The 12,264-nt window shown below is 35.1% G+C and overlaps 1 protein-coding gene across 2 annotated transcripts in view; it reads left to right on the top strand.

The window, feature by feature from the left end:
• The first annotated feature begins 2,151 nt into the window (after positions 1-2,151).
• The window catches only part of LOC106470015 (microtubule-associated protein futsch-like), a 33,125-nt gene continuing 23,012 nt past the window's right edge, over positions 2,152-12,264 (top strand). For both annotated transcript variants that reach the window (XM_022398564.1, XM_013930535.2), the window contains exon 1: positions 2,152-2,809. In XM_022398564.1, the coding sequence (XP_022254272.1) occupies positions 2,698-2,809 (112 nt within the window). In that variant the 5' untranslated portion in view covers positions 2,152-2,697. The remainder of the gene's footprint in view (positions 2,810-12,264) is intronic.

The raw sequence follows: 12,264 nt of genomic DNA, 5'->3' as shown, positions 1-12,264 counted from the left end.
TGTTCTTTCTGAGGTAAGGAGCCCAAAACTGAACAAAATACTCCAAATGTGGCCTAACCAATGACCTACACAGTGACATTATAACCTCTTTAGACTCGTATTCAATATTACTGTAGATACAACCTAAAACCCTGTCTGTCATGCCTCTAACAACAGCATATTGCTTGGATAGCTTAAGAGGCTGATCAACCAGAAGAGTTTTTCTTCCACATCATTGTTAAGGTTAATACCATCAAAAGTATACTCATAATTCAAGTTGTGATATCCTACATACATTACCTTGCATTTATTATAATCAAAAGTCATCTGTCATTTATTCGCTCAGTTCACCAAATAATCCAAATATTCTTGCAAGGCAGTAGCATCCTCCTCACAGCTAGCAATACCCAAAACTTTATCAGCTTTTATCAGGAAATTTAAATAACTTATTGACCATTCCTTCATCTATGTCGTTGATGTAAATCAAAATGAGACTAAAACTGAGATCCCTGAGGTACCCGCCTTTATAACATGATATATGTATGAAATTTGCGACGTTTTCTTACCCAGTTAATAATGCTGTCACTTTTATACTAAAAATTAAATGTACCAATATTACGATCATTAACAGCGATTTGGTTTTGTTTTGAATATCTTGCAAAGCTACACGAGGGCTATCTGCGCTAGCCGACTCTAATTTAGCAGTGAAAGACTAGAGGGAAAGCAGCTGGTCATCACCAACAACCGCCAACTCTTGGGCTACCAACGAATAGTGGGATTAACCATCACATTATAACACGGCTGAAAGGGCGAGCGTGTTTGGTGGGACGGAGTTTCAAACCCGCAACCCTCAGATTGCGAGTCAAGCACCCTAACCACTTGGCCCTTGCTGGGGCCCTGGTCGAATGTATTTTTGTATCAAAAAATGGTACATCGTAAAATAAAATCAAAGAAAAGGCATTCTTCTTGTGCACTACTTAATTGTAGATGTATTTAACTTATAAATGAACTAATAAAAATCATAAGTACTCATAAAGGTATGCACTCTTTGCTAATCATTCATTTGAATTGATGTAAGTTTTGGTTTACGGCTTCTCATAGTTCAAGCACACATCAACGTAAAAAAAAAAAAAAGAATTATCGACCATGTTTCCCTAACTAAAACGAACAGCGTATTTCAAAAACTGCGCGAATAATACAAGTGTTGTTATGTTTCTCCCTCTAGTGGCACGTTAGCAGATCATTTTTTTGTATACAACTTACGAACATATTTTCTTTTACCAAAACCAACAGTTTGCTTTCTTGATATTTATACTACGTATTTTCACAACATTACTAACTTTACCCCTCCGCACTAAAACATAATCCATGTTAAAAGTTTCATGTATGAAGATGAACATGATTCAAATTATTTTATGCTTGGTTTGCCATAAACTAAAGTGCAAAGAACCAGACATTCAGAATTTTTTTTTAATATATATTATTAATTTGCCCATTCACGATGAACTTAGTAAACTAATTATGTTGGTTTAAATCTCTAATATTTGAGCTCTAAGATCTAAAAAACGGAAATTGGAGAAGTGCATTTGATCTTAACTGATTTTCAATAGATATATATTTTTTGTACCAAACTTGTAAACATAACCATTTCCCAACGATCCTCGTTCGCCTTCTTTCTTAATAAACTGAGTTTCAGTTTTTGTGCAAAAGTAATTTGTTTACTTCAATTACAATTCGATTAAATAACTCTTTTGCGATCGATTAAGCCTTTGAGGGGCGTTCTCCAATTTCATTTATGCTAAAATATGACAGGGGCTGATTCGTGATTATATTTAGGGGAGGTCACTTGATGGAGTCTGAGTCATATCCTCTATTTTTAGTTATCATTACCTTTTGTTGCTCTTTCTTTGTACTTAATCAAGAAAAGGGGTGGATTGCCACCCTGGATCAGCCCCTGTGCGGAATGACAAAGAGTTGGAGTGCAAAAGGAGTTATATTATTTTTATAAAGATTTTAAAAAGCCGGAATTCTCACATCTACACTTGGATGAACAGTTTTTAGATTATCACAGTCACGTCTAAGGACACGGTCAGCTTATTTTTGAGTCGATGGCCGGACGAATCCCTGAAGGAGTGTGCTTGGAAAAAGATACCATGCTCCACATGGCACGTGGGCAAGTCACGTAATGGTACATTTGAGACTTAGACTTGAGACCGAAACTGAGCCAATACGACTAGAATGATGAACCTACGCAGTATTAGTATGAAATAATTTTATTAAACAAGAATAATAAAAGTCAACAAGATATTTAAAACGAATTATTCACCTTAACAGATCCAAGTACCTGGGCTGTTCCTGTTTTTGTTCTTCCTTCTTTACGTGCTCAGACGTAAATAACCACTAGCGAATCAAACATATTTTATACATGCTTAGTACGTTGGTATTTCAACGAGACAAAAGATGCTGTGGCATTACAATGTGAATCATGGAACGGGTGTTGAGTTTTGGTCGCAGTAGCACTAACCGGCTGGATGAGTACGATTCACCTGGCTGAGGCTAGAAAATGACGGTTCCTATGGCAACCAAATCAGCAGAGGAACGAACTATGACGACAAAACTTGTGGTCACGTGACGGACCACTGCAGCAGTTCTACCTTTTATACTCACGCATGTCTCATTCGGCAGTTGGGTTAGTCTAGGGTTTGTACTGCGTTGAACATGGACACGAATTCGGGAGATAACTCGCACTTTGGTGGCCATTTACTGATTGTTGTCAGTGAACCCTATACTGATGATCACAAAGAACGAATATTAGAGAAAGTTTCTAAAGGTGGGAAAGTCCTTTTTTTAAATATAGCTCTTATTACTGTTATTTGTTGTCAGCTATGAAACTAAGGCTATTATAGATCAACTTCAATTTTTCCTAACTCATATTCTATAGTTCTTGAATGCATTTATGAACTAACGATATTTAGTATGTAATTGTGAAAATGTTAATTACTTTGAAAAATAACACAAGTGCAATTTAGTTAGAACCTAAAAGTCTTATAAGCAATACACCGGAAACTTCTAACTATGTAAATTTAGTTAAATACGGATTACTTTATTTCATCCCTAGTGTATTTAGAACGCTAAGACTTAAAAGGTATTTGTCAAGAACGCCGAATTTTACTACCAAGTTTACGTATTCACTTTCGGTAGTTGAACGTTAAGCATAACTTCTTTTAACATGTATTTGATTCTCATTCGTTAAGAACATTCCAACAACCCCAGTGATGTTAGAAATGCCGAGTTATCGTAATATGGTAGACAGTGAATGTGATTTAATTTTCCGTAATTAAATCAATCTATATTTCTGTTTTGTAAATAATGATAACGTGTGAAAAACGGTGACCAAATCCTTCTAACTTCTTATGCGGAAGTGGTACACATAACAGTGACAAATACAAGCTGTTTTGTCTGGTTAACAAAAGATTAATTTTACCCCGCCTATATTAAACTTCGTGATTGCCAATCTTTTCTTAAAAATAAGTTCTCGGTACAAGAACCAAACTATCATTTTACTAATTGGTTTCAATCAGTAAGCAAAAAAAAAAAAAAAAAGGCTTAATAGATTCTAACTGCCAGCCTTTAATAAAAAAACATATTTTCGTAATTCTTCTAGTAAACAATGACCAATTAATTCTTGGATCCTATTTTTCTTTTCTGGTAAACAATAAGTCTTCCTTCATTTCTACTGGTAAACTCTGCGCAGGTCATTCCAAAGTAGTTTTCTGGTAAGGACTTATTAAATAATCCTAAATTTTCTTGTTATGAACGTTGTACAGTTCACTGTCAGTTTTCCTCTCGTGAACATCATCCAAATCATTTTCAGTTTTCTAGTTCAAATCGTTCTCGGTGTGTTTTTGGTGAGCAATCGCCTAAGCATTCAAATTTTTAGTGTTAACTGTTATACGTCGTTTAGAGTATTCTCAGATTTCTTGTAGTAAAACTGATCATCAAATAACTATTTATTGTTATTATATATATATATATATTTCATAAACTTCACCAAATATTCTGAATTTCATTCTGATAAAACTTATCAACTCATTCTTAATTCCCTTAGGTAAACATTGTCCGAACTATTCTTAGTTTTCTTGTTGCAAATATTACGTATATCATCTTTTTTATTTCATGGTAATCAATAACCGGATCATTCAGTTTTTTAATTGTTGTAGTACGTGGGGTACCCGTCCCCTGGACGGAAGTTGTGTAAATTCATGAGTAATGAAAATATTACGTAAATCATCTTTTTTATTTCATGGTAAACAATAATCGGATCATACAGTTTTTTTTATTGTTGTGCTACGTGGGGTACCCGTCCCCTGGACGGAAGTTGTGTAAATTCATGAGTAATGAAAGGTTATCTTAAGACATGAAAAGCTGCTTCCCTTATATGTAATTGTACAGAACGTAAAAACTCCCAAAAAAACTGCAAAACACAAAGTGTGAAACTGCAAGTTTGTAGGTATTATCTTCGCATGGACCCAACAACCCTTCATGCCAAATTTGGTGAAGAGACATCCACACCCTTCAAAGTAGTCACATGGACACACAACAGACAGTATTATTATGTGTATATAGATTCATTGTAAATTTCATTATCAATTTTATTCTAATGAACACCGAACAGACTTATTTTATATCAGTTTGTAAACAGTTTGTTTTCCCACTGGTAGAAAAGATCAAATCATGGTCGTATTAAAGTAATAAATAGTAAACAATTGTTTGTTTGTTTGAAGTTAAGCACAAAGCTACACAATGGGCTATCTGTGCTCTGCCCACCACGGGTATCGAACCCCGGTTTCTAGCATTGTAAGTCCGCAGACATACCGCTGTGCCACTGGGGGCAAATAGTAAACAATACAATTTGCAGTGTATGCATGGTAATCGGTTTCTAAATCATTTATATTTTTAGCAGAAAAAAGTGAGAAATATTTCTCTAGTTTAATGACAAAAATGTTCACCTTTTACATTTAATAACTGGTCAGGTTTTACTTTTTAGTTACTAAACGTTAACGGTACCAGTCTTCCATTTCCATATGAACAGTTACCAAATCACTCTCCAGTTTTCATTTGGTGAATACTTACAAATTTGGGCAATCTCACTAAGGTTATATCGAAAATTGATTGCAGCTAATTACTTTATTTATTTATTTTATTATTTTAACCCGTTTTGTATAATCGTAATGTTCACTAGCTTTATCTAGAAACCAATATGTAGTTTAACTTTCAATTTCCCTCATATGAACATCAACCAACCATATAATTATATATTTCTTTTTAATGGCCACAGAAAAACATTTTTGGAATTTCTGTTCGAACATTTAACCACGTAGTTTTGTTAACTTAAACACTTCAATTGTATAACCATCTTTTGGTAAACGTAATTTCTACCTGATGCGAGAGGTTTATAAGCATGCTACTTTATTAAGTGTCCGGCCTTTTAATTTGTATTTTACTTTTATATTGGTGGTGCTAGTAAGTAATAACCAGGGCTGAAGAGAGGGGGGGGGGTCTGTTGAGGGGGCCCGGCAGTGGGATATTCCAAAGCTCACTAGAAATGCATACTACTTAATGAGCTAAAATGGCTACTGCTTTCTCATGGATTCGTGAGGACATTTGTCACCTAAATTTCTTTTATGAAAAAGTGTCAAAAGTTAATAAACAGAATGAAAGTGGGAGGCCGATGATATTACTGACCCCGGGGCCTGGGCTGGCTCTCGACGCCCCTGGTGATAACTTGTAATTTTTCAAATTTCTTCTGGTAAACAGAAGAGTTTCAAAACTTGTTATTCATATGTAGTTCCCTTTTTTTATGTTTTATGTGATTGGTTCTCTTTTTTTATGTTTTATGTGATTGGTTAATGTCCTCCTAGGTCTCCAAAAGTATGAGAGGCAGGAAGTTAATCTTCATATACTGCAAGGAACCTTTTTTTTTTATTCTGCGACCCACTTAGGAAATTCTTGTCCCATGCGCGCGAACCCTCTTTCAAAGAAATGGTTTTTTTTATTGATGTTATGGTGCGTGTGAATAGGGAATACTTGTTATCAACAATACTTTTAGAGTATTTTTTACCAGTCGAGTTTTTGCGTTCCCTGATAACACATTGCCACAGTTTAAAAGACCAATGATTTACGATACAGCGTGTCTGTCTTGCAAATAGCATTGTCATCCACCTAGACATAAATAATAATAATAATTAGTCTAAAGCGTTCGGATATCAGAATTAGCTTAAAGGCAATTGATATTGGTTTTGACCAAACAATACTGAATTAAAAGTGGAGATGGAAACCACTAATAAATACAAAATATGAAAAGGGTGAGGCATCTTTTTAGACAATACCACCGAGAGAGACGGTAAAATCGTATGAAATTGACCTGGGAAAACTATCTTAACTGGACAGACAACGACACGTGTTTATTTAGGAACTGGATTGGCTGTTAAAGCTCCTGATATCTCCGGAAATAGAGATCTGGCGAATACCGCCTGCTTATTAATTATTAGAGAACAGGATTTTAAGAAGACTTGAATATGAAATTGGTAATGATGAATTTGCTTTAACACTTCGTTCTGTTTACAATGCAGTGTGAAGTGAGTGCGTGTATTTAGAGGAGAAACACGTGCCATCTACTTGATAATTCATAATCGCTCTTTTAATTAATCTCGCTGGTGTATAGTGAATTAACAACTTGGTAGTCGAATGTAATGAATCAGATTATTAAGTATCACGAGAAAATGGCATGTTTGATAAGTGTTTACTAAATGTTTGGAAAATCCGGTATTTCGAATTAAGAAATCCACACACACAAACACACTTATATATAAACACACTTCAATTGTAGGTAACTATTGGTCACTTGTTGCACTTTTTTTTAGTCAAACTCTAATAGTAAGTTGTTGATCCCACTTCAAGTATTGATCAGTTTCTTGTCACAATTCGATTAGTGATCAAGCATTGTTCGCATTCTGATTTTATAGTTATTAATTGTTGCTCACATCACGACTGGTTACTAATCTATAACAGAAACTCTTTTATATATTTTTTTCGAAATTACATTTGAAAGTGTTTTTAAGAATATCGGACGTTTGTTAACCATGTTATTAGACTTCTCGAAACAGCTGTGTCAACAGCCAAAACCGAAAGGTGCTGATGAGCTCGGTTAAGCGCTGAAAGCGTGCTATAAAACACGTCTGTTTTCATGTAATTGATACCTAAAGCACATGTGCTCATTGGTTTGGAGCAGAAAAACGGATGTTGTCGTTAACAGAACAATTACAGTAAGATACTTGATATTACACTGATTTGTAATACAATATACCGTATTTCGAGATATGCGGCTTTATTTGGTTGATGGTTTGGACTTTTGGAAGATGAATGTATGTACTATGAAAGATGACTACATATTTACTGAAAATAGGAAAATTAACGAAGAGCTTTTATCTTGCAGGTAATATGAACTCAGACGTTTTGTTTCAACAGTTTGTTTGTTCAGTTATATTAAGGTTTTGGTTTCGTTTTGACTCGCTTTGTAAAGATGCAGGTAAAACAATGAATATTTTAAGTTTTCTAATTATCTTACTGTTATTCGAAATCTACTTTTACGATTTCTTGTGTTGTGCAGTGTATTACAAAATACGTTTTATCTCAAAATAATAATAATAAAAAAACTGGTATCCGTAATTTTTTTTGTTTTTCAAAATGTTTGAAATTTCGTTTTACAGCGTTACAACGTAACTATTAATATGCTTTGAACTGATTTTATTTTGACGTCTGTACATACAGACACAGAATGCATGATGTCATCTAAATGAAGACAGATGGTATTCGCGAACATCAACTTCCAAATTATCCACCCATTTTTATTTTTTGTTTGGTATCCGATGCCTGAGGCATCCAAGAGCGAGAGAGTTGAGGTTTTTTTGCTTTAAAAGCTACGTAAAATGGGAGAACTACTGATATCCGGTGTTAAATTTATTAGAAATTAAAAGCAGAACCTTGGCCATTATGCTTCCTTAACATAATTTCTAAAGCTTTACGTCACCTTTTCTTTCGCTATTGTAACAAATTTTTACCGTTTCAGGCAACTTAATTTTTGCTTATCCTAATTAGAAGTTAGAATAATTTTACAAGCTCAAGAAATAAATAAATTAAATATTTATTCATCGCCAATATACACAAATATATTTTTCCGAATTTTTGGATGGTCTCTGCTATAAAAAAACGCTCGGAACTAAAAATGTGAATCACAAAACTCGAAAATTAATCATTAATTTTCGCTTCTTTGATGATATGAGGCATTCTATACATAACCATTCTTGTTGATGCTAAGCGAATAATACTGTCGAATTTTCTTGGCCTAGAACTTCACGCAGAAAACAAAACAACTTTCTGACTCACCGATGTAAATTAGAGCAACTAATGGTTTCCGGTGGACTTTTACACTTTGGAAAGCACGCTAAAAAAAAAAGTTCTTGTTATGAGTAATGCCTTGCAAGAAAACTATGCAATTTCATGGTGTGTTTGAAGTGTGTAAAATACGTAAACGCAGATTTCAACAACTCTGTATGGTGTTATACAAGTCGTCGGCATTAGATTTTCAAATGCTTCTAAACATGTTATATAAAGTACAAGTGGTTGAGCGAAGAATTATGAATTATTATAATTTCTATATTGCATCTTGAAAACGGTTAATTTGCAGGTCGATGTTTATTAGAAATAGCTGATTCCTGCAAACACGTGTACATGAAAATAACACGTTTATTCTCCTTTTAATAACATGCGTAGTTAAACAACAACAGAAGAATGGCAGCGTCTTTTTTTTTCTTTAGTTCCATCTCCAATTTTAAGATGCTATCGATGTTTTTGTATGAAATGACAAATAGTCACTGGTGGCTGTATTTAGGTGTGGCAGCTATATTTCGCCACATGTTACTGTTGATTTACAGGAACAAACGAGCAACTATCTTACGAAAATACTTTCTTTTATATCGGGTTCAAGACTGAAACACAATTTCAAGGCTTTCTGATAAATATTTCAACTTTAACAAGCTGTTTCCGTTGAAATAACTGACGTGTCGAAGATGACTTAACAATTCAGTTTTACGAGCAATAACGTGCCAGTTGTGCCACATCTATGTGTATGAGTTCAGGGTCTGTGTTGCTTCTACAGTGGATTATAATACATTAAAAACAAGACAGGTTTAAAAAAATTAAATCTACTAGGTGACGAAGAGGTACTGGTGACTATTTAATCCAGTGATTCTGAACGTGGGGCGCACGCCCAACGGGGGGGGGGGCAATTTGAAAATGCTACAATAAGAAAAAATTTTACATTATATTATTATACCTTTTTCAACACCAAATTTGTTTTTATATTAAGGGGCATCAAATTTTTTTGAGGTGTCGAAGTGGGGCATGGAGCAAAAAAGGTTAAGAACCACTGATTTTAAACGCTACTAACAGGTGCCCCCCCCCTGGCGCAAGTCTTGAAGGCTTGTAACGGTAAAACAAAACCTGGTTTCGGTATCCATGATGGGCACAGAACAGATAGCCCATTGTGTAGCTTTGTGGTTAGCAAAGCAACAGACAAACAAGAAAACTGTAATGGTAGCTGTTGGTTGACCTTTTCCATGCCGTAAAAAATTGGGCATAAAAGTTTTTGACTTGTTCACCTATATAGCTAAAATTTTTAATATATGTATCGCATAATTGAAAAAGTTACTACCAACCTATCTTCAAAGAAGCAAAGTACAAATCAAATCCTGTTCTTCATCTATTAATAGATGAAGGCGGATATGAGGGGCTTTGCCTCCCCCGAAGGTTTTTCTATGTTTAAACTTGTGCAGAACCAATGGTTCTAAATTTTCTATTGGGCATGCCCCCAGACTCCCCCTAAAAGTAACATACTGTAGGTATTAAATTTTAACTTGAGAGCATTGCGGTTACTCATCTTGCCCCCTCCCCCAAATGTTTGCTCCTAGATACGCCTGTCAATGTAGGGTTTAGTTGTTTTTCCCTTTTTGACGCTCAGAAATAATAAAGTAATAAGTTTTTTTTCTTTTTAAAAGCAATGGCTATTTTGTCTTCAAAGTCCTTATTTTCTTGGTTATTTAATATTATTCTTTATTAATATCAAAGCAGCAACATAAATTATCTCGTTTTATAATCGTAACAGTAAGAAATCAACTTTAAAGGACACTTTTTCGTTGGCGTCTTATTTTTATTATTGTCTAAACGTATTTTTCTTTGTTTTTATTACTACATGTGTACTCAACCATACTTTTCTTCTTCATATTTGTTAGGACTGTCACGGTGTGGCCAGCCCACCCCCCAACCCAGTGGTAAAGCGGTATGTCTGCGGACTCACAACGCCAGAATCCGGGTTTCGATACCTGTGGTGGGCAGAGAACATATAGCCCATTGTGTAGCTTTGTGCGTAATTACAAACAAACAGTGTGTCCAGTCATGTTATGAATATTTTATGAGGCACTTTATTGTACACCGTATATGGAAAGGAAGTGTTGTTTTTTTTATATAATAATCATTTGGATAAAGTATTACGTTAAAGCTATTGTTTCTTTATCTTTTCTCGGTAGAGGGTAAAGTACAAACGTTAGTAAGGTTAGATGACTCTATAACTATAATAAATAAAATCATTAAAGGTATTTACATAACGAGAAAGTTCAGGAAATGAATCGGATTCGGGCTACGCGAAATACAGTAGCGTCTATTTTCACACCAATTTACGTTAATGAAGTTAAGGTTTTTGTTGTATTCTTACACCTCTGTATAGGCCTAGCTGTTAAATAGTTCTAAACAAACAATGCGTTGTTTGTATAGCAGCTGCTCGAAGCTTTGATACAAACATGAACAGTCAGATATTTGTGACGGCCCCCGAATGAGTCATGCTAACGTTCAGTGTAATACTTTCTCACCAGCAGATGCTATCAAATATACCCAGCCATTCACACACGAAGTCAAGTAGCCACATGGCTAGGTGGGTAAACAAAGCTGTACAAAAACACAGGTAGGTCGATTTACAGTTAATTAGTTAGATAGATGGATAATTATTGTTACTAAGGTTAAAATGAGCTGGATAGATACCGTCCCTTAGAAACGCACTACGGCTCGGACTTGTTTACGTTATGACTCAGAATTCACTAGTGCGTATGACCAAACAACCATGACTTTTTTTTTCTTCTTCTTCTTTTTTTGTCTTCTCTGCAATCCTGTTCTCGTCAAGCTTTTAAGTTCTTATCTCGCAACCTAATTAGTAGTCGGGATGACTGAGCGTTACTTGATAGTCGTAACACTCGACATATATTCTTATGTTGAACGGTCACATACATGCAGACATTTCCATGTTACAACTTACAATAACCCTGATGGGGTTCGCTACCATTATCATCGTACGTTTCATGATATACTACAGACTTTATTAATTGTCCACCATAGTAATATGAACGTTTTAGAGACCTACGAATACGTCTACATTACGTAGGTGGGTGTGATTAAAAACTTGAGGCACCCAAGTTTTTTCCATCTTTTTTTTTTTTTTTAGTTGTTAAACGTAGTTTTCGCAAACTTCACTGATTTCAACTATGCCTTTATGCAATACCAGCCTTTCGTATATGTTTAGACAGTGTTTTCAACATATCGGTGTTGTTTACCGTGACGTTTCTGGACAATATATATAGTGTTCTACACACCTTTTATTTCCAGAGTTGTATAGCTCGCCTCATATCAGCTTATGTGACGATTCACAATTGCACTGTATCCAGATGCGTTAAAGTTCTAATGCTTCATTTTATTAATTTCTTTTTTTATCATGAGAGAGAATAGAATGTTATCCAGCTTTGAGATATCACACGTTTAAAATATGCCCTATTCTGACAAGTCTTCAATTTCAGGCACATGTTTGTAACGGTACAACGTGAGTCGTTTCTGTGTACACACACACAGATTCCACAGTTTGTGTGTTCTATTTCTAGAAAAGAAAAAATTGCCCTTTCCTTTCTTCTTCTTCTTCCTATGCAATTTGAAATAGGGACAGTTCAATAACTTGCTCTGGTTTCACTGTTCACTGCTAACTTCTCTACATTAAATGCCCCTACTAGTTCAGCACCGTCCCCCACCTGTCTTTGAAGCGGTCATGGCCAGTGTGGCTTTGTTTACCTCACTCAAAAGCACTGTGGTGGGGTGACTCACGTGGCATACTGGCGCCATGCACAGCTGTCA

The sequence above is a fragment of the Limulus polyphemus genome, unplaced genomic scaffold (genome assembly GCF_000517525.1).
Source record: "Limulus polyphemus unplaced genomic scaffold, Limulus_polyphemus-2.1.2 Scaffold3772, whole genome shotgun sequence".
Lineage (NCBI taxonomy): Eukaryota > Metazoa > Arthropoda > Merostomata > Xiphosura > Limulidae > Limulus > Limulus polyphemus.
The sequence above is the reverse complement of the archived record's forward strand: the minus strand, read 5'-3'. Positions and strand labels throughout refer to the sequence as shown.